General features: G+C 37.9%; 1 protein-coding gene across 1 annotated transcript in view; it reads right to left on the reverse strand.

Moving 5' to 3' along the window:
- The window catches only part of SORCS2 (sortilin related VPS10 domain containing receptor 2), a 460,992-nt gene that overhangs the window by 23,295 nt on the left and 414,559 nt on the right, over window positions 1–23,138 (reverse strand). The window contains 6 exon segments of the mRNA XM_059817647.1: window positions 736–869; window positions 4,667–4,853; window positions 8,286–8,457; window positions 9,858–9,986; window positions 10,593–10,726; window positions 12,073–12,193. Of these exon segments, the coding sequence (XP_059673630.1) occupies window positions 736–869; window positions 4,667–4,853; window positions 8,286–8,457; window positions 9,858–9,986; window positions 10,593–10,726; window positions 12,073–12,193 (877 nt within the window).

Consider the following 23,138-nt stretch of genomic DNA (forward strand, 5'->3'; position numbering starts at 1 on the left):
GAAGCATTCCTCTGTCATACTTAGTCTCCCTCATAAAGAAAATTTTTTACTTATCTGTAATTGAAAGAATTACCTTAAAAGAAATTAACCCAGTTAGACAAGAAATATTCCCAACAGAAATACTTGGATATTCATTGCTCTAGGATATGTTTATCTAACTTTCTATCCCCAAATGAATATCACTAGATTGTTTGAGTGCTTTCACTGTTTTGATATCCTTTTAGATAACCCAGTTATTTTTAATATGCCAGTTTATTTTAGACTCCCAGAAAATATTTATCTCTACAGTGAATATATATATCTATTTCTGTACGGCACTTAAATTTACAGTACTCACATTATCAACATGGAAGTACATAAATCCAAGTTTCATCATTCACCAGTGCTATGATCCCAAATGCATCCCCCTCCACAAGTTTTCTTCCACAGGTAATGAAAGAGAATAAATTGTTGTTCCACCCCAAAAGAAAATTGTTTAGAAATTCAAACCAATTCCAGAAGAGAAATTTGCATTTCTACATAAGTACCAATAAAGGGAAATTAACACCTTAAATGTATGTGATAAAACAAGGGAAGTTAGATACTGCTTGCCACAAGATATAACTGGCTATTTGGAATGAAAGATGGTCTAAAAGGAGTCATGCAACATGGTAGTCTTTCTATTAAAGTAAAAGGTGTCACTCAACCTTTTTTGGAAAGAGATTGAAAATAATCTCAGTCAAACCATTCATGTACCTGAAGATTGTTTCCTATCCACCAGTAGAAGACTGTCAAATTAGGGTTCTTCGGCAGTATGATGGCTGTCAGATTCACCTCGTGGTTTCTCCCAACAACTGGAACCACTTCTAAATTTAAAGCCTGCAGTGGAGCTGAAAAAAGTTCCCAAAATATCATTGAACAAGAATCCATCAATTTATTAATGCCTCTTTGCCCAAAAACCTCTCACCTGCGCACCATAATGTCCTGAATTTATTTTTCCCTCCCTCCTGCTTTTACATCTGTGTTGAAAGCTGCGGGCATAATTGGAAGGACTCGTTTCAACCAAATAAAACCCACAAAAGAACCCACAAACAAAATCCTAGAGCAATGTGATAGATCACCAAAATGCAACTCTCTGATGCACTTTTTTTTGGTGTATGTCTGATTCTAGAAAACATAAGCAAATATCCAAGTTAAAAAGTGCAAAAGTCAATCTCAGCTTTTTTTTTTTTTAAGTAATAGAAGATCAAATGAATAGAAATCTAAGAAATCTCAAACTGCTAAGGGAAAAGCAGAAAACTGAAAAAGAATGCTGCTGACTACTCATTTTCATTGTAAAGTATCAGCTGTTAGGCTCACACCACACATAAGCTCTCATTAATGCATGCTTTAAAATAGATGCGTATATCAGGAGAGCATTTATTTGCAACTCAAAATAGATATCCTCTGTACTCCAAAATATGCCTTTAGAATAAGTTTGTTCCTTTCTGAACTTTTGCCTATGAAGGCTGTGAGCATTATTATTTGTATAAAAGAAATGCATCACTATAATTATTTTATCTCCTTCTTAATGTTGTATTTTGCTTCATAGTACAATACCTTTATTGGAAGAAAATCTTTCCCTCGGAGGTTTCCGAGTATGTCTTTTTCAGAATCTCTGAAGGCAAAAGCTTTATAGTAGTATAATGTGATGACTAAAATTTCGTAACTTCAGTTGCATCGTCTATCCAGGATACCAAACCGCTGTATGGTCCAACATGCATTCATTACACAGAATGAATACTAACCCATCCTTTTTTGTTCTATTCTAAATATCTTTTAACTCATTCAAAGGTCTTTCATCTCAGTTCAAACCTAAAGGTAATTAACACCAGTCCAAAGCCTTTCTCTTACTCTATTTCATTAACTAAATCATTGCCCATTCACTTCTAATTCACTTTGACTAAACTGATTGAAATTCTCCGAAAGCAAGTCGTCCAAGCTGTGCACACCCTCTTTTTCCACTTCATTTCAACCATCCTGTGTGCTGCTTCATCCATATATAAGGCTCTACTTTCATTCTGTGTTTTCTCCGATGACTCTTTAACCACCTATGTGAATTCAAGACATGTCGGGTGCTTAAACAAATGGTTTCTTCAATAGCTTCTTTACTGAAACACAGTTACAATGCTCCTCCTCTTGCTGCTGTCTGGAGGAAAATGCAGAAATTGTAGGAACTTCATCAAATCTGCTCATCCTAGAAACAGATTTTCCTTCTGATGAGGCAAACTAAAGAAGTCTGGAGGGATCTGTGTCACTGTTTTGATTTTGCCATAAATTTACATTTTCCCAGAGGAGATACGGTTTTGCTCCTGAAGAAGGTTACTTTCTTTTCCAAAATTTGTAAAGAAGAAGTTGTTTGGTACTTGAATGATGACTGTTACGTCAATTTTGCCATTCCTATACAGTAAAGAGCTAAAAATAATTATTGTGAGTCCTTCTGCCTCTGTCAGTCACACAATTCCATAATGCATTTGAACAAGCTTCACAGCACCCTGAAGTGTACACAATTAGGAATTCACACACTTACAGAGATTATGGTTTCCTGAAAAAGAAAATGTAGGCCTAGTTCTTCTTTAGTTCTTTTTATTCTGGGTTACCTATTCACATTTATACTATCAGACTTGCTCTAATTTCTCTTACAGATTATTAACAAATCGCAGATTGTGTGATCTGGATCAGAAAGCATAATCTGGATGACAGGCCAAAGTTCATATCATCGTTCTGCATTACAGGGCATCCCATAGCAACAGAACTTGGCCCGAGTAAAAAATATTCCCTTTACCATTTGTCCCTGAAAAAATTCCCTGGGAATACACCAGCTGGAGAAAAGAGTGAAAGCAGGACTTATGGACGTTTCTTCTTTTATGGTATTCCACAGTGAAAAATGTCCCTGAACGCTATTAGTGTTTCTCTAGAATGTAGAAATAGCAGTTTAATTAGTGCCAGCTAATTTCCTCAAATCTTGTAATTTACTTAAAAAATTAAACAGAGTAAATCGCATAGAAAGCATTTATTCAAGCAGGCTTGGTAATATGCTTCCGTGAGTCTTCCAGACCATGCGCAGCATCCACAGACAAGCTCAGGAATGGACCACATCTGCTTTCAGTGCTCTGCTGCCTCTGCACATTGGCACCAAAGTCCTCTTAACACACCAGTCATTTTATTTGTGGAAAATACCGCTGCTTCTGCAATTTGTAAATCCACTGCATAGAACACAATCGACATCTTTTCTTTTTACTGTTTATCCTGACGTAGGCCACGCCAGAAGCACATTTTGAGAAAGCAGTTGCTCCGCTTTCCGTCAGGGCTTGCTAATGCGCATCATCCTCTGAACAGTAAGAAGTTGTTCTCCCCGGAGAGAAGGATGTTACACAGAGTGTTTTGCTGTTTGTTGCTTGTACAGATTGACAGAGTTTAATCTACTTCTCAGCACCTAGAAGCTCCTAAAAAGTAATGGTGAAGCCCTAAGTAATTTATCTGAGCTCTCTGGAGCTGTCAAATGATTTAAAAAACAAACACAACAAAGAAACAGACAATGAAACTGAGGCGAAGAATTCAATTCTGATCCTTTCCATTTGATTTTAATAGGAGATTGGCCATTAGGATTAATGGCTAATCAAAGCAGAACTGGAAACTCTGGACTCAAGGACTCTGACTAGCAAAATACATAAATATCAGCAGTCACTAGGCAGGCTGACATAAAGCACACAGATCTGTGCACAGCCTTGTATGTGGCTTCAGCAATTTCCACTGCTTTGGGATTAGGATGGAAGACAACACTCACAACAGAGGGAAAGAGACACCTGGGGAATGCAAGATGAGTATGTTTTCTTTTGATGTTACTTGTTTCTGAATTTTTGACACATCTGAAAACAGGCAAAGCAATAGCTGTCTTGAATCTCGAAGGAAGAGGAAAATTCAGTTCCAGTTATGAGTTTCCATCTTCATTTCAATTATGAGATGACTGAGGTACATTAAGCTTGCGATGGTGCATGATATTCCCTGTGCCGTGCTATTCTTTTCTTTTAAATCTATTTGATGGGGGTTTTTAGGTGTTAATTAAGGAGAGGGAGAGAAGTCTAAGTCAAGTAATACTGCCTGCCAACATGAAGTTATACCCAAGTACCACTCTAAAACTTTGTGAGAATTAACTACCTAACATCTAGATTCTAGTACTTTAATAAGTAGCCTGATTTTTAGAAACACTGAGATTTTGATTCTTTTTTAAAATCCTACAAGAGCTCATACGTTTCTCAACATGTCTATTCACTTGCTTCACACAGTACCTAGAAGCTCCTAAAAAGACATAGCTTGAAGTGTTAAATTTTAGCTGCTAAAACAGCCAACAGGGTCTTGAGTCAGGAAGATGGATCAAACCTGAGATTTGAACTGAGGCATGCTTGCTATTTTAGAAGATTAATACACCATCCTTCTCTGAAATCCAAACAAAACTAACTCTGACCTCCTAACACATTAGGTTTACAAGCCTCTGCATTAACAACATACAGCACTGCAAGACTGCATGAGGTTACTGAAAAAATATGCATTTTTCCTAATTGTGACTAGTAATTTCCTTTACTACTTCATAGTTGTCACGAGGCTTTTACACAGCAGCAAAAGTAAGAAAACCAAAGAGCTGATTTACAGTTGACTTGGACGAACACCACAGCCTCATCATGCCCAGCCACATTCTCAGCCTTCACCGAGACACGGTAAATCCCAGGATTCTCGTAGTGGTGACGGATGGGTTCTCCAGTCATCGTAAGGTTCACGTATATCGCCTTAAAGCCATCTCCGAGATCTACCTGGTATTTGGTATTCAATATATCACCCTAAAAGGAAAATACATAAAAAATATTTTAAATGGCCAGAACCGAAATAGACAGGACACATGATTATAACCATTTCCTGAATCACAACAGCATTTCCAGCCCCAGCCAGGTATTTCTACTCAATTGCAATAGTTGCAGTAAAGCCACTACGCCCATGGCAAAGACTTTAGTGCAGCAGATGTTGTGTGCATTAGTAAAGATAATACTAAATTTCCACAGTAAGGTGCTACCTTAAAACCAGACACCCCAGACCACTAACCAAGTTGTATGATACAGAAACCATCACTCTTGTCTTAATGCAGCTGGACATTAATTAACATAATGGTGCAGGGCAGCCCCAAGTCCTGCAGTGATGCTCATATGATTGCAAACAACTGAACATTGTTATTTTAGTGAATTACCACTCACCCAGTGAACTTCTAGCCTATACAATTATAAAGTAAAATTAATTTGTTTAGACATTCTTCACAGCACCTTCTAACCATACCCTCTGAGTGTCAACCATATCGCCTTCAACATCCAAGCTGGGATTTTCGCACATTGCATTATACAGAGCTACCAGCATGTCTGGAACTAACATGCTCCACTGCAAAATTAGATGCATGATTAATGAAGCAGATTATTCAGCTGAGTTTGGGAAAGGGTTTAAAAGTCCAGCCAAATAATTTTGTCACGTCAAACATCTCACAGAATTTATAATTCATTGCCTTTCTGCTAAGTGCTCCTTTAAATGACACGGTCTTCCTAAACTCAGGCCTAAAACACTGCAAGACTGATACTACTATCAGAGGACAAACATATGCCCATCACTCATGTTGTCACGGTGTGGCTGCTCAGGAGAGAAGTCAGGCCTGTGCTACATGGACCAGCAATGTGGATGGAGTCAAAGGAAAATTCATTTTAGCAGTGAGCAGCAATACTTTCTCAATACTACTAGCAGCACTGCCTTAGCGAGCTGCTCTGCTTCCTTGGTCTTCTGCAAAATGCTCCTGCCTGCTTGCCACAGTACACTGCCATCACAGTCATGCACTTAAAACAGATTGCAGGGCCAGGCTTGGTAGAAAATCCTCCATATTGTGAAAACACAGTGTTGGTTTAAAAATCTTCATTGCCTCTAGGAAAAGAATGTATACATCCATATGCTAGTCAGGTGACCTGTATGGCCATCAGAGCAGAGAAGGATTGACACCCATCGAAGTATTCAAAAATCACTTCATTTCCCCATAAGCCACTCTCTGAAATAGGTTTACATCAAAATCTAATCCCAAAAGGCAGCACTAATGTAAAATCAAAGGAGGCAACGAAGCCTAGAACTTACACACCATGGCATTACAAAAGGAAGGAAAACATACTATTATTTCCTCCTTTTATTATTTTGCAGTTTGGTTGATTTTTTTCCGTGTTTTATCAGATGAAAGAGCATTGCTTATAATGTAAAAGAATACCCACAATAAGGAACCTGTAGGGTTATCAACTACCTAAACACCATATCTCAACACACATAAAGGACCTTGAAAGCTTCTTCACTGTGAATATTTTTCACTAAATAACACCTTTCTTTTGACAACAGATGGGTAGAATTTAGCAGAAGAGATAATATGTTATTAAAGTTTAAAGCAAAAGAGATGTCTTCTTGCCAGCAATGTGCCAGTAAGCAGAATCTCTTTAGACAACATTAGCTTGCAAACAGTTCTTGTTCGCTCTTTCTTATGCTAACACGTATACATGCATATTTTTTCCAGGTGAGACAGAAACCAGTGTTGAACGCCAGTAGATGCAAGCTTCTCTTAATGTTTTATTCTAATAGCTTCCCTAGGCTAAAGATGGGAGCGCTGTCTTCAAAACACCAAGGCACTTCTGTCTCTCTGACCAGGAAAGACAGAGAGCAGTGGACAGATAACAAAAGACTCACATAGGGAAAAGGCAGCTAAATTTAAAAGGAATTGGGGCTTCCACTTCCATGCAAAATAGATGATTGCCATGACATAATTTTTTCATATGTTCAGCCAACAGACTTTGGGAAAAAAGTAATTATAACTATAAATTATAAATATTTCTAAGGTCACTTGCAAACTGCCCAAACATACCCGAAGCCTGCTTTCTTTACTCCCTGATATCTGGCATTCCTGCATCTAGTAACATGCATTCACATAAACTAGTAAATCAATTTTGTTCAGCAGAGAAAGTGGTATGTTTTGGTTTATCCTAGTAGAGCTGTTTCTTAAACTCAGTAATTGTTATGAATTCTCATTAGACTTTGTTGTATAGATTAAATCCTAAGAAATGCTCAGGACATTGGAGTATAAATATTATTCTTAGCCATAGGGGGCAGCAAACTGTTACATTTCTTCTAAATCTCCCTTCCAGTTTGATGTACAGAGCAAAAACTTCATCAGAAAACACAGCACGGAATTCCCTTCAAGATCCCTGACTTCTGAAGATTTTTGAATAGTTTTAAATGTTTTACCTATTGCCACAGAGATTCATAAAAGCTTCAGAATCTACATACTAGGGAAAAATATCAAACTGCCAATCAAAATCATTAGAGTCCAAATTGCTACCAAATGCTCTATTCTTACAATAAACATTTCCAAACAAATTCTAGAAAGAGAAGGCAGCATAACTTGCCACACAACTGTTGGGGCACTGCAAGCATTGGGACACAGAGCCTGCAAAGTGTTAAGCAGCCCTGTGTTCTGCACATAACCTTGATTCCATTACAGAAGTAAATCCCAAGTGCCCGATTTATATCGCACGGGTTTGCCAAAACGTGTCAACTTTCTGCAATTTCTTGCAAATCAGTGGGGTTAGCCAGGAAGTACAATATTCCAGTAACCTGAGCACAACAGTTAGAGCTAATACTAAAAAGCAAGCATTAGGAAACATACCCATGACAAACAATTCATCCAAAAGTTACTTGCTGCCTTTGATCAGAGCCTTAAGGCATTGTCTCTCTCATAAACAGGAAAAAAAAAAAATCTTTGGCAACACAACTAATATATAATAAATGTTCTTACGCCATGCTATTTGCTTTGTCTCATTCCTTTCTGAAAGGCAGATTCTCAAAAACACTTAAACCAAAATATTAAATGTTCTCTGCATTTCTGTTCTTTCATACAGCAGTTGAAATTTCCAGTCCAAGGAGACTTTGGCAATTTATTTCCTTTGATTTTCCAAGAAGCCGATGCCTTTAAGGAATCATGACTGACTAAACTGCTCAGGGGACAAATCCCATTCTGTGGACAGAACTTGGTTGTTCACTGAGCTTACCAGATTGTCTGATTCACTTGAAAACAGAAGTTTCAATATTTAGAGAGTCATTCGTCTTTGTGTCAAGCACAACTTAGTCTCACTGAGCAGCAAAGCAGGTAGGAGAGGAAGGAACCATAAAAATAGTGAGGAAACTTTCATAAAGCCAATCTTCATTACTACCTGCTCTTGTCTGACGATGAAGGTGATGTCTTCCCCAGGCTTAACAGCCAGGCTTTCTTCTCTGATGCTGATCTGAAGTCCTCTGGGAGCAATCAATGGACACATATGCTGTGCTAAGTTCTGCTGCAGGTCTACGCCACCTTCACACACATTAGAAACAACTTTCCTGTACCTGCAAAAACAGTAAGCAGCGAGCACAATGAATCGGAGGTGAGCAGAATGCCATCAGAGGCACTGAATGCGAGTGTGATGGTAGCTAATGAATATTCCTGGGGTTCACAAACAGACAAGATTGCAGATGATCAAAACCAACTCATGATGCAAATACTTTGATGAGGGGCATCGCCTTTACTGAGTAAAACCTGTTGAAGAAAGGGTGTGGAGCACAATGAGGATTTCACTTGTATGCATTGGAAGAGTCTGCCTTTTCCAATTTAGAAACATGCCTGACCAGCCCTCCAGGAGCTAGATAGTCTGCTGTCCTCTCTGCCATACCTTTCCTAGCATTCAACAGTCTTCAATGCTCTAGAGGCCTTGGTTCAAACCCCAAAGATCAGGAAGAAATTAGACCAAGCAGCTTCTGCATTAACCCAGAACCAATTGCTGAACTGCTGCTCTCAAATCTATGCGTTTCTTAAAACACTTAAAGCATTTATTTAACATAGCAGTATAAAAGAGTAAAAAGCCTTTAAAGTGTAAACCTTTAAAGAACTAATAATTAAATACTTGGATGTGTACAGTAATTATTTACAGATCAGTTTCACTCAGGTATGCTATTTTTAAATGCCCTTTAAAATTGGAGTCAGATTTCACTCTTTTGAATTCCTATTCTGTATATCACAGCTGTCAGCCGCAACCCAAAAGGCATCATTTTCCTCGATAAAGCAAATATACACGGAGACCGTGATTCTATTGCCAGATTTGACGCTTCATCATTTGGTTCGCATCTCCACAACTGACAGAGATGATGTTATGATAAGCCAGAATAGATGCCAGCTGCAAGTTATTCTCAGCACAGACGTCAGACTACATTGTAGTGTATATTCTATGCGGTATTGTTTACAGTTACTAAAGCTTTCCTTTGATTCTGTGTGTCCCATATGGTCAGGAAAAGAATCTATTCTCCACAGAACTCCTTACCACTATGGGAAGTGAGAGATGTTACTGAATCCTCAAAGTAATCTATTGGATTCAAACTGAAAATTGGTCTGAACTCAAGCAATGGGCTAAAAGAAAAGGCTCTGAAAGGACATTCCTATCAGAAGTGTAACAATGGCTACAAAACACTTTAAAAAAATTATACAAAAAATACTGTGAACAAGACAGCTCCCTCTCTTCTCAGATGGATTCATTTTTGAACTCCTGTGAACATGTAAAGTAACATTTCTCTTTCATTAGTCTGTAGGAAGGTTCTGCACGTTCTCTAAGTCAGAGTCAGAACTTTCGCATTTCCCAGTTTTTACAGTTTGCCTTATTTACATTTCCTTCAAACCACTTTTGTGGCCCTTGGTCGGAATGTTTTCCTCCTCTCTGGAAGCCTCTGCAAGCCAGTCGAACACAAAATCAGCTTACCCAGTGCTGGTGGTGTACGCCTGCCCTAGCACGCAGTCTTCAGGAGGTGCTTCTGGGTTAAACCAAAAGTCAGCAAAGCATTTGCTAGACTCCGACTTCAGAGGTGCAGAGCGCTCAAACCCATAATCACTGAAAAACATCAATACCAAGTGTGTTACTTTCCCCACTTCATTCAGCAGTCTAATTTGGGGTGGATGAGACTACTTTTTTAAGAGTAAAAAGATTTTAAAAATATTATTCTATTAGCTAAACATAGAAGTTGATGAAGCCAGTTCTGTTCTAAGTCTAATTTCAATGGGAGTTGTATACACCTGGGGGAAAAATGGGCTGTAACTACTTTGTCAGTTCTGCAAAAATAACTCTCTTGGTAGCTTGGATTTTTAAAAGGTTTCTTTTGCCACTCAGACCAACACATTTCTTCTGGGTTTTTTGCTTCATTTGCAAATAGAAAGGGTTTGCTTGCCTTATAAATCAATCCAATGGTCATTTTTCAAGTCTTAATCAATAGAGAAAAACATCAGGATTTGTTCAGTCAGGTGGAACAAATACTTGAAATATGGCAATGTTTTTAAACAAAGGCAAAAGCAAAAGCAACCTGTTATTCAAATAAGAGGTTGCCTATTTGTTTATACATGACTATGTGGGGAAAGGGGCAAAAGGAGGAAAATAAACCCATCTCAAACTCTAAGTAACTATTTACTAGCAATAAATCAAAAGGTCCACAGACAGACTCACCATAAGTAATCAGAGTTCACACATTCACAAACTTTGGATGTGAGAGCTGATGTGAAACTTCTCCCTTTAATGCACCATGATGAAATCTTCCTCCTCCGAAAGCTCCTCTGCTGGCCCATGATGCAACGATCACCCTGAACATTAAAGCACCGCACTTATTGCACACCACAGCCTACACCACACAGACGTGACCTTATGTTGTCGTGAGAAAGGTTGGTCTTGCTGCCAAGACTATAAACTTGTATCAAGTCTCAACTCTCTTATATTCAAATGTATAGGTATACAAAGCTCTCATATCCACTGCTGTCCACTAACAGGCCATTACAGAATTATAACATATGCTGTATTTCAAGGCACAAATCCAAAGATGTACATGGAAAGTCAAGTGCAATTTAACTCATGTTTCATGTGTGCACAATCTAGACAAACCCTACAACGGGCCATTTAAAAATTCAGTGTGGATGCAGATGGCTGAAGTTCTACCTAAATCACCATGTCTTGTGTTGGCAGTCAACAGGAAGCACCAGGCATGTGGACACAGGTAGAAAGAAGACTATCTGAACACACTCCACTGGTAATTGGGCAGCTGCAAGTACTCTGTCAAAGTCGTTTTAGTAGTTTCTAATTTCTGAAAGACATTTCAATGCCAATATCCCAAGATACTGTTACTCTTTAGGTTCAGATCTGCCTAACATTCGTAGTAAATACAAAGCATTCCCAAACAAGAAGTGTAAAATTAGGCATGAGAACTAGAAAATGAGAGCTGGAGAGCTGGAATAACACAGGGTAGTATGCAAAAAAACCCCAACCCTGCAGACAGCAAGAGAACACATGTACTGGAAGAAGCACAAACATAATAATCAGAATGCTTATGAATAAATACGACATAGTCCATTTAATGTAAAAAAACCCTCTCACATTGGTCTCCTTAACAGACACATTGTATAGAGAATGTAGCTTCCCAAAATTGGATTTGGCCAGAGCACCAAGATTCGCACAGCCTTAATGCATTACTGCAGAAATGGTATTGCCCAAAACAACTGGACTCCATTACATGATAGGTCCACTGAGATCCTAAATTACTTCTGGAATGGGCTTTACTTAGGGCAATTTATATATGAGTACAGTATGTGGTCAGGAAGTTGGCAGAATGTATGACTGCATGTTGAAATTGCTTCAATCAATAGTACACACTTTAGTTTATGGTATATGCTTCATAACCCAGCAGGACCACCTATTATTATGGCAGACCACCAGATATACTTCCGCCTTTTCCAGGACACAGATCACACAACTAAAGGGAACACAAAACTCTCCCCAATTTTAAACTATTGTAAAATCAGCAAATACCAACATAAGGAGATCAAAGCTGGGGATGTAGCATCCAACTTCTACTTGAAAACACTTTCCTAGCACACAGTTCTACATGAATCTGAAAGCTACGGAAAAGTTGTGGCAGTTAACATAAGACCGTGAATACCTGTAGATTTGTGAGCTCCCAAGATTCATAGTCATCATCAGTGCACTCCCTGGGGAAGGATGGTCTGAAGTCCACCTTCACCAGTTCCCAGTCTGAACGGTAGCTAATATGACCAAAGACTCTGAACAAAAAGATCAAAAGTAAAATCTTACTGGAAAGAAATACCATACATTTGAGATTTCAATTTGCAGTTCTATCTTTTCCTTTGGTCATGATTCCCTACTAAAAGGTTCCTAGTTAAATTTTCTTCCACTTTCATTCCTTTTCATATGCAATGTGTCTAGTTACAAAACATTCACCAATTGTCTATGAAACTTTACAATGAAAAAATACAGCTCATAGATTAGATATCTCTTTTTCCTCAACAAGCTATCCAGAAATTTAATTGGTAATACTACCTTTTCTAATTTGGAACCCAACATTTTGTCTGTTATCTTGTTATATAAAACAGAGAGAGCTCTCAGATTTTGACAGGGAGCTCAGATCAGGGAGCAGAACCAAGGATCACGAGTTGAATTTCCAGCTCTGTCACTCATTCCTTATGATTATGGTGCAACTTCTTCAGTTGTTTTTGTTGGGTTTTTTTAACTTCTACAGATTTCAGATGGCAAGTTGCTATTGTTTAAACTCACAGCAGCATCATAAAATTGTATTCATTTCTAAGGAATACACTGATTCTAGACATTGCGCTGAGGAACTCTCAGACTCCTTTTCAGATAGTCCAATGTATAACAAAAAACAGTCACAAACTGTAAATTTGTTTTTGAAAAAAAATTGAAATCTCATTGCTATAAAAACCAAGTTGCACTTTCAAAGCAGCCAACATTTTTAGTCAGAATATTTATTTCCAAAACAAAATGGGTAAGTATGACATTCAGCAACAAATTAGAATGGATAAAGACTCTATTTGGGCAAAAGTCAAATGTATTTGTGGTTAGTATCAGACTTATGTGGCTTACTTGCCAAAGAATTTAAGGTTGATTCTGAAGCCAACAATTTCTGTGCAGTTCATACTGCACAGAGTTCATATTCCAAGCTTTAGTAGCATTCTCCAAACTAATTCGTTCCTTTTGTTTTGCCCTCAGTTTTGTTCAAATCCAGACACAGCAGGAATGGTACAGTTTTGCTAAAAGCATTCTGCTGCGCACAGTCATTTCTCTTGTCCTGAATACCAGGTTCAAAGTGGAACTAGGGTAGATCAGAAGTGAGGAAATGGTGGGTTCTCTGCAGCACAGAGGCAACATCATCATACTAAGCCTCCTCCCTGATAGATGGATGTAGAGCTCTGAAGTCTACCAAAGAGGCTGAAAAATAGTTGAAGAGACTAAAGATGTACAGTGATTTCCCCCTTTCCTTTCTGGTGTCTTTGCTTCTCAGCCATAGCACAGAGATGTGGGTATCTATAAATTACTGCCCATACTGCCCACACTATAATGACCAAACAATCCATGCTCACAGGAGACTTCACCATCAGAAGTGCACTTAATTAAACACAAACGTGCATTTAGTCTGCATGTCTTCCTCTTTTCTTAGTAAGGCTCTGAGATTAAAGGACTTGGACCATCTAACTTACTTTCCTTTTCAATCTACCCATAGCTCTGAAGTAGAAACAATACACAAAAACTAAAAAATGTGGCTCAGTCCCCTGGCTGTATGTGCATGTAGGTGTGTGGTCCCACTTCTCTCATCGAGACCTACAGGTTTGGTTCCTTCTTCTGGTTCAGCTGGATCCTGAGAGCTTCTGTCACCATATAATCTTATTCACTTGTGGTTACATACTCAATAAAGTGACTACTTAGGTGGTCTCATGTTTTTCCCACCATGCCTGCTTCAATATGACTGGCTTTGCTGACAGGCATGAAGTGTCTTTTGCATGCTAAGTACCTGTACCTCTATTTTTTTAAATCTTTTTTTCTTCATACAAGGTACTAACATAAGGCAGACTTCACCATATGCTTATGCAGCTACCTACCTCAGTGAATGCTTCTTTAGACACCACAAAACTTTACAAATTGGTTAAATTTCTGCTATTAACTCATTTATCAACAATTATGCTGAAGTGCAAGGAGCCAAGTCCTGTCGAAGCTTCACTCCTGCCTCCAGAAAAGTATTTTCTATGGAACAGATGAAACTTTCTTCATTCATGTTACCTATCTCAGGCAGATTAGTCAGGAAAAAAGAAAGGAGATGGTTGTTTGAGTTCAATGCAGATTAGAATAATGAAATTCTCCTGAAAATATAAACCAAAACCTCTGAACTATTAATAATCATCTTTGAAACCTCACAGAGGATGAGGGTGACTCCAGATGCTTATGGAAAGGGAAACATTTTGTCTATATTTACACACACACATAGATATGTGTATATATGTGTATATATAACCATGTATATAAATCAACAACACAGAGCCCAGAGAGTTACCGAATGAATTTTGATATCCACAAAGATACCAAACAAATTATTAAGCTCTCCTCTTATAAGCACCTTGGAGATAATTAAAATGATAACAAACAGCCACCATGGATTTGTCAAAACTAAATTATGTCAAACTAATGTAATTTCCTTCTTTTACGGGGTAACTGGCTTAGTGGAAAAAGGAAAGGAGAACATGTAGCATATTTTGACCTTTGTTAAATCTGTTACGCAGTTCTAGCTGACACTGTCTCAACTTAAAAAGGAAAACATCAGTGCAGATAAAATCATTGTAATGAGAAATGGGAGTACATATGCAATTAGAAAAATCCATTTTCAAAAAGTAGTTATCAAACAGGGAAATATTTTGAGATATGTATTACAAAGATATGATGGGTCCACAGGCAATATTTTCATTAACACCTGTGTGGTCAAATAACAAACACACACAAGATTTTGCAGATAACACAGAAGGAAGGGGGCAGACACTGACTGGTGGAAGCAATGGTGGGAAATCAACATGATGAAATACTCCAAAACCAACTGCAAAAAGTACTCCTAGGAAAAACACAACAACAAATGTGAAAAACCAAAATGGAGAATAACTTTCAAACACCGAAGAAAAGGCTTGGGGAATTCTGGGGAATTAAAACAAGAATGTAACGTTTCTGCAAAAGAAGAAAGACTATTCTAGGTTGTATTCAGAAATGGAAAACAGAAGACATGGAGGCAATTATTTTGATAAACTTGGCACTGGTGGAGCTTCTGAAAGAATATGGTGTCTAATTTTGGATGTTATATGCATATTTACACACCCACTAAAAATGAATTCGAAGAGGGGCAAGGATGACTCATAAGCTGCTTAGAAAATGTAACCAATGAAGAAAGACTGAAAGAATTGTGTTTTTCTCTGGAAAAGTTAAAACTGAAAAGTACAACAAAATGTCTTCAAAGAGTCTTGCCATGGGTTGAAGAGATGTTTTCAAAGAGACCTGAAGAAGGGGCAAAAAGGAGGAAAGACAATGATCAATAAACTTAAAAGATACAGCTACACAATTCTCTAATTCTTTCTCCTCAGCACTGGCAAGGCCACACCTGGAGTACTGTGTCCAATTCTGGGCTACTCAGTATGAGAGAGACATGGGCAGACTGGAGAGAGTCTGACGAAGCACTACGGAGATGACTAAGGGACTGGAGCATCTCTCATAAGAAGAAAGGCTGAGAGCTGGGACTGTTCAGCCTGGAGAAGACTCAGAGGGATCTTATCAATGTATATAAATACCTGAAGGGAGGGTGCAATGAGGAGAGATCCAGGCTCTTTCCAGTGGTGCCCAGTGACAGGACCAGAGGCAATGGGCACAAATTAAAACACAGGAGGTTCCCTCTGAATGTCAGGAAACACTTTTTTTACCGAGGGCGACTGAGCACTGGCACAGGTTGCCCAAGGAGGTTGTGGAGTCTCCATCCTTGGAGAATTCAAAAGCCATCTGGACATGGTCCTGGGTGACTGGCTGCAGGTGGCCCTGCTTGAGCCAGGGAGGTTGGACCAGATGACCTCCAGAGGTCCCTTCCAACCTCAACCATTTTGTGACTCTATGATTCTATAATGGTAATGATACACACTATTGAGGCTGTTTATTCTCCCTCACCGGAGCAAGAAATTAGTGAAACATCAGGATTAGAGCTAGAGATTAGATAAACTTTTGAGATATTGCCCAGTCCTGCATCCTATAATTATATAAAAATTATAGAAATTACTCTAGAAATTATGCAAATTCTACTAGAATAATATGGAAGCTATGTGCAAACGATATGTGTATACAGCAAAGGCACTGCTTCAATGGGCAAACTATAAGCCTCTTCTCTGTGGATTTTTAGCAAAAGACAGAAAAAACATTTCTTCCTGTTAGTCCAGCCTCTTGCAAAAAACTCATTTCCATTATGGCTGTTCTGATTCTACAGACCAAAACCCATGTTCTGACAGCGCAAACTAACTGCACCACTGGCTTAAGTAAAATTCCCTGAGATTCGAGGAAGTGTCCATGAAAAATGCAGCCATACAGCTTTGTAATTCCTGGGGCAAATTTCCTAAGGAATCCAGCACCTTACATGCACCCAGCTTAGCAAACTGTTTGAAAACATGGCCTCATGATTATTAACGCTGTTGATGCAATGACACTTGTTGCCCTATTGAGGACAGGGTTTTGTAGACATATCAGAGGAGCCCATTTAAATGCATTGCCAAATATCACCAGAATTAAAAAGAAGTATTTTTCCAAAGTAAGGAAGAAAGGCATGCTTTAAGTAGGATTCAATAGATTAGACAAAAATATGAGCTACAATAAAGCAATACATAACAGCAATCACAATCTAATTGCTCAGGTGCAAAATATGCATGTCCAATAAAATCATACGAATAGAAAAAACGGGAACAGTGCAGCAAGTGTAACTGATGATTAAAGTTAAATATCAAGATGATAGTAATTCATAAGCAACTAAAATCTTCTTCTTGATTAATTATATTTCATTAGAAAGCCATCAAATCAATTCTGTTCAAGCTATGAAAGATGATGCTGAGATAAATAATTTTTGAAAGAAATTCCAATTACCTTGGAAATTAATTTACTTTTATTTGCAAGAATTTGGGATCCATAATTTTAACTTCAGTGTTTCAGTTGCCATAACAACTTTGTACATTTGTTCCTAGTTCATTTATGAGCACATCATTTTTTAATTTGATTGCATCATTTGATAGCTAAGACAGTTTAATGCAGTTTTTAAGCTAACTCATTTAAACTATTTGCTGGAGGATTGCTGGTTATTTCTGTTCCTGATAAAGCTCATAATCAGGGGGAGCTAATTTAACAGAAATTATATGCAATGATAATCTCTTCCAGGAAATTCTTGTTGCTATTCAATAGAAAAGAGCATCTACTCAATAGCTGTTCTTAGTTCAGATGAACAGTAATAGCTGTGTTGCCCGCTGTCTGTGTCACTTGCAAACCACCTGACTGAAGCTATGATGGTGCTAAAGCTGGAGACTCCCAAAGACTCATCAGGTAAACATTCAGCTTCCATGGCTTCATTCAGGAGAAACGAGCCTGATTTTGACAATACACTGCTCATCTCAAATGTCACAGACATCTTTTTATAACCACTACACCTGCCTTCCTCTTTAGCTTTTCTGCATGTTCATCAGGATTTTGTTCATAGGCTTTCACAGCACCAAAACATTCTTTGCCAGAGCAGATGGATTTTAGTTACAGTGTCCCATATCATGGATCTAATGCCATATAAATTAAGACAGGCCTTGAGCAACTTTTTGTAATATTATGGTGGTTTGCCTTTGAGCTGTTAGCCGTATTGTCTCCGGACAAAGACAATGGCTTTGAGCAGCCTGACATCTGATACACACACTAGATCCTCAGAGCAGCATAGCTGAACTGCAACAGTTTTGCTTTACTGCTGAATATCTGAGAACACTCAAAGACCTCAGAGTGGCAGGAGTGATCCTGCTGTACTGCTGTCATAAAGACAGCACATGTGGAATTTATTCAGATGTTTAATGTAGCAACTTCAATTGTCCAAGTTTTGCAGTCGTACTGAAGACCAGTGATGACAACTGCGTGATGCACAGCTACTTTTGTTTGAAATCAGATGCCTCTTTCATTCTAGACATGCTGCTTTAATCTCCCAAGTGCTGCGTTGGCTTTTGCTCTCCTTTATATGACTTTGTCATCAACCGTGATGTTCAAAACGGCATGCTCCACGATAGCAGAATTTGTCTGCACAGTCCTGTACTGCCCTGTTGACACACTCTGCTAACTTCACATGCCAGTTGGGGGTGGAGCAGGATCTCTAGTTTTTTGGGAGAGCCTTCAAATGTATAAAACTACTGACAATAACACCTAGGGTTTGAATCAGGGTCAACTGAGGACCCCACATACAGGTGATACGGCCAATCTCAGTGGCTCTATCTTGGATAACACGTCTAATTTCTTCTGGGCAGCACCTAAGCAAAGATGTCCAAGCATATGCAAAAAGGCAGGTACCTGAAATTCTTTGTGGCTCTAAAGCTCAAAATCCAACAGTGAGCACGTGAAGAACCTATAGGAAAGGAAACCAAACTCTCAGAGATGTTAGTTGATTATTTTAACAACTTTCAGTCTGTCTCTTGGAAAGTATTCATCTAAATGGAAGCAGTCACAGAGCTATACTAAAAAGTGGTATTTAGATCTTGTTCCCCCTATAAGGCTTCCTCTCCTATAGTAAATCATATTAGTGGCAATCACAATTGTCAGTGAACTTACTGTACTGTTGAAGCATTCTTTTAACTGTCACACCTGATTATTTTTATAACACAATTGCAATTTCAGATTGAATACTTAATCCACCTTACAGTTCACTAGATATCAGAGGCCATTTACATTAAAACAACAGCAACTTTCTCAGCTGTCTTTTGCCTAAAAGAAATAGTGTGTTAGAAGCTTCTTGTTAATTTATGGTGAGCTCAGAGAGCCGAGTCCTTTGCTTCACTTAGACCTTTACCACAAATAATGGCAATATAACTGAAAAAGCAAATAAATGTGACAATCTTCTTTTTGTTTTGCCTGTTGTAGTTCATATTATTACAGTGCTTTGAACATACAGCAGGACACATGACTTCCCCATGCCAAAATCTGTAAAGAAATTACAAAGTTGAGGGAGTAAAGTGATGAGGTCATGGCATGGAAGGATGCACTTCATTTCTAGTGTAACCACTGCCAACAGGTAGTGTTCTCCTTAGCTCACAGAAATAGTAACATTATTATTGAAAGATTTTCCAAGGGGATATGGGTTGGAAGAGTGGGTTAGCCATGACTATGTCCTACAGTGCTATTTAGAGCCTACCATTTTCAAAAAGAAAATGGCAGATGAATCTTTACAGACATGCTTTGCTTCTAACAGTTGTCTTTGCTTCCTTTACACAATTGTAAAATCAACAAAAACTAGGTAAGTCAAAGGGTTCATACTAGTAAAATGGATAAAACTTATGTAAGATTCAAACTGCAGTCTGTTATACATCAAGATTATAATTCTGCATATTTTTCTAATTCCCCAAAAGAATGTAACGGAGGTCACATTTTCAATGGCCTTCCTAAATCGCAACTACAGAAATGATGAATGCTTCCATGTGCAAAAGTAGACACCTGCCTACATAAAACAACTGCACATAAACAGTGCTTGTGTACACAACAGATCATGTGCAAATATGCTAAGACACTTATGATTTAAGTGCCTTAAACTACAAACACATGCATATATTTAATGCACTAAAGAAAAAAGTAGTTTTTCTTTTTTTTTTTTTTGGTTTGGCTGCCAAAGTGAAAAATGAGGGGAGGAAACAATTTAGTTGAAATTGAACCAAAATATGTTTTTTCATTGTTTCCTGCCCCTAAAAAGTAATAATTGCCAATCATTCTTTTATGCCAAAAGGTCTTACTTTCAACTCTTTGGGGGAAAAAGAACGGAAATGAATGCTTAGGTTCTGAGAAGTGCTGTGGAGGAGCAGGATGAGCGTGTTCCCATTTTATCCCGAAGTTCAGTGGCTCCATGATGTTTGTGAATTACCTCCAACACTTTTTTCAACCTATTTCGTAAATTCCTGTCCAAGAACAACCTTTCAACATGTAAGCTGTTTGGAAAAAATTGCACATTTGGTGCCTAGCCTGATTCTTTATGTAGAAGGAACTACAAGGTGGATAGTGAACAAAATGGATTAATTTAAGGAGAAATATATGACGTTATAAAGGATAGCTTTGCATCATTCAGCTCTCTGCTGTCCTCTTACTTGAAGAGCTAATATATTTGGGATACTTACAAAATTTTATAATTAATTTTTTAGCAAATTTTTCTTTTTTTCTACTCACATAGTTACCAATCAGATCTCTTTTGTCACAGGTAGGAAATTCTTCATTCAGACTTCACCTGGCAAGGTAAATAGCCTATGGTCACCCAAACTGTAGCTCCTTCATTCTGGGAGCAAAATAGAGCAAAATGGAGTTCAAGGCCCCACCAAAATTTAAGTAAAATATTTGAACAATTTTATTGTTGACCAAAGTTTCCAATGTCTACCTCATCATCACCATTTATTAGAAGTAGATGCTAAAATGGAACTGCCTCCCTGAAAGAGAAGTTGGAGCACCACAACTGCAGGCATCCACTGAGTGATAAGGGCTCAAAATGACACAAAGACTCTATCTGAATACAAAAGTCACATGTCACCCTTTTTCTCTCCTTCTCTCCTCCTTTAAATAGGGACAAGGCAATAAAAGATTCTTATAGGACAAGGACTCCTAAACTTTCAGTTCCTCTTATTCAAATATATTTCCAGGTCTGCCCTCAAAATGTACTAAATATGGGCTTTAGCAAGACACTGAAAGCATCATGTTCCCATGCTTCTGAATATGTCATGTAAATTTTATGGAAAGAAAAGAAAAAACAAAGCTTTACACACTTGACTTCCTTTGAGCAGAGGGAGAGACAGGGGCAGTCCCATGGTCTTGTCTCCATGACCACAGGTTGGAAGTGACAGGACAATGCATTGACTTGCTCTGCTAACATCTGTGTCCATGCAGATGCCAGCAAAAGCATTAGACTTGCCATTAAACAGGCATCTGTACATCTGGATTAGTCGGTATCTAGATTAGATTGAAACAGAGTAACCAGTTTACTTTTCAATGCTTATATCAAGGTCACCATTCTCTTCCTGTCTTTCTATATGTTTCCTCCATCTATTGACAGATAGATATGTTCCTCATTATGCAGAGAGTAGAACAACCATTTAATGACTGAGCAATGTTTCTCAAACAAGAGATTAACTAGCTGCAAATAAAACCTAGAATTTGCCTTGGGAAATCAGCTATTCTCTTACATAGTGAGACTTCATCTACCATTTATCTACCTTTTTTACTGGTTGCAGTATGAGAAAGTTAGTAATGAAGAGTTCACAACACAGAGAAGTACCTCCACCTAGTAAGATACTCAAAGACAACTGGAAAGGTAATGTGCTTCCATGTGTGGCACAACAATAAGCCTCACAAACTAGATGTAAAGTTTACTCTTATTGATGTCATTAAAGGTGAGGTTGACAGTCCTAGTAGAATCAACAGTTGCAAAAATCCAGATGGTTCACTCTAATATCTAACACCTGTTAATATCATATTCACCTCGTTTTGCTTAAGTTTAAACTAGACTATTTTCTTGCTTCCATTATCACCTAGGAACCCAAAAGGAATGCAACGGACTTTCAAGACAGCAAAACGCACATGCAGGAGTTCTGCAGTTCAGAGATGTCATGAAGTTCCCAGCAACATCTTAAGTTCTTACTCTGTGAGACCTTAGAAAAAAAATCCGTCTGAAAAAAAATAAAATTACCCATAAGGAAGATTTTGATTCTACCTGACATAAAGAAAACCAGTCCTTTCATGTAACCTCTTACTGGCCTTTTAAAAGGGGCCATGGTCTGCAGTACCATGGTTATATTGTCTACTGGTTTTACACTGCAAGCTAAATAACCTGGTTTGGGAAACACTCCCAAAAGCTGAACTGTGATTTAGAAATCATTTTAACAGGTTTGAAACTTTCGTTATATGAACTACTTCCTCTGAAGAGGAACATCAATATTTCAGACACACAAAAATTCTTCCTTTTTCCACTGAGTTAGGCCATTACTCAATCCAGCGTTCTTAAGTAATTTTTCCCAAATATAATATATTGTTAAGTATAACACTGGGTTGCAGTAACTTTAACTCTTAAAGAATTTAGAACAAAATAAAGCCTCCCAGACCATGCACTATTTTCATGAACATATATCAATTAGTTGAGAAAATTTCTTAGCAAACCTTACTTATTAATTTAGCAAAAAATGGTGGATTTGAGCTCTTCATTTAGAAATTTATTTTTACACAGATTGAGTTTCCCAAACTTTATGAATACTTTATTGCTTATCTTTCCTAAAACTCTTAACTAGGTCTATTTAGAAATTGAGTTTTACACAGAACAAGTTTCCTAAAGTTTTTCAATACTTTACCACCTAAAAATCCTGAAAATCTTAACTAGGTCTATAGCAGAGCACAATGGAATAAAATATATTTTCCTTGGCATTTGAGTGTACATATTTTGAATACCACAGGGGATTTGGATGAATCATTTAGATTAATGTCGACTGGCAGATGACAACTCAGTTTTATGAAAATTTTTGACAAGTCAACATTTGTTTTTTCTCTGTTTTGGACAAAACACAAGACTTTCTGAAATGAAAACTTGAGGCAAACAGCTTCACATTCCCTGTTTCTTCAGTAAAGCTTTCCAGACCACTTCATTTTGGTTAAGTTAGGACAGAACAGGAATTCGAGTGGAAGTCCCTTATGAGTCAGGTCAATGTCCTAGTCACCATGCTGGAGAATGAGAAGTCTCTCTTACACATAGTGTTACCAGATCCCTTAATGTCTTTCCCAGATAATCTTTTTGTGTTTTTTTTTTTTTTAATAAAAATTAAAAACCTTGAAGGAAATCCCTAAGCTGGTTTCAGTGGAAGCAGGATTTTGCCCTACAGTAACAGCTGCTTTCTGTACAAGTAAAACATTCTTTGACTCTTCTGTGAGTTTATTCTA

The sequence above is a fragment of the Gavia stellata genome, chromosome 5 (genome assembly GCF_030936135.1).
Source record: "Gavia stellata isolate bGavSte3 chromosome 5, bGavSte3.hap2, whole genome shotgun sequence".
NCBI classification, from domain to species: Eukaryota; Metazoa; Chordata; class Aves; order Gaviiformes; family Gaviidae; genus Gavia; species Gavia stellata.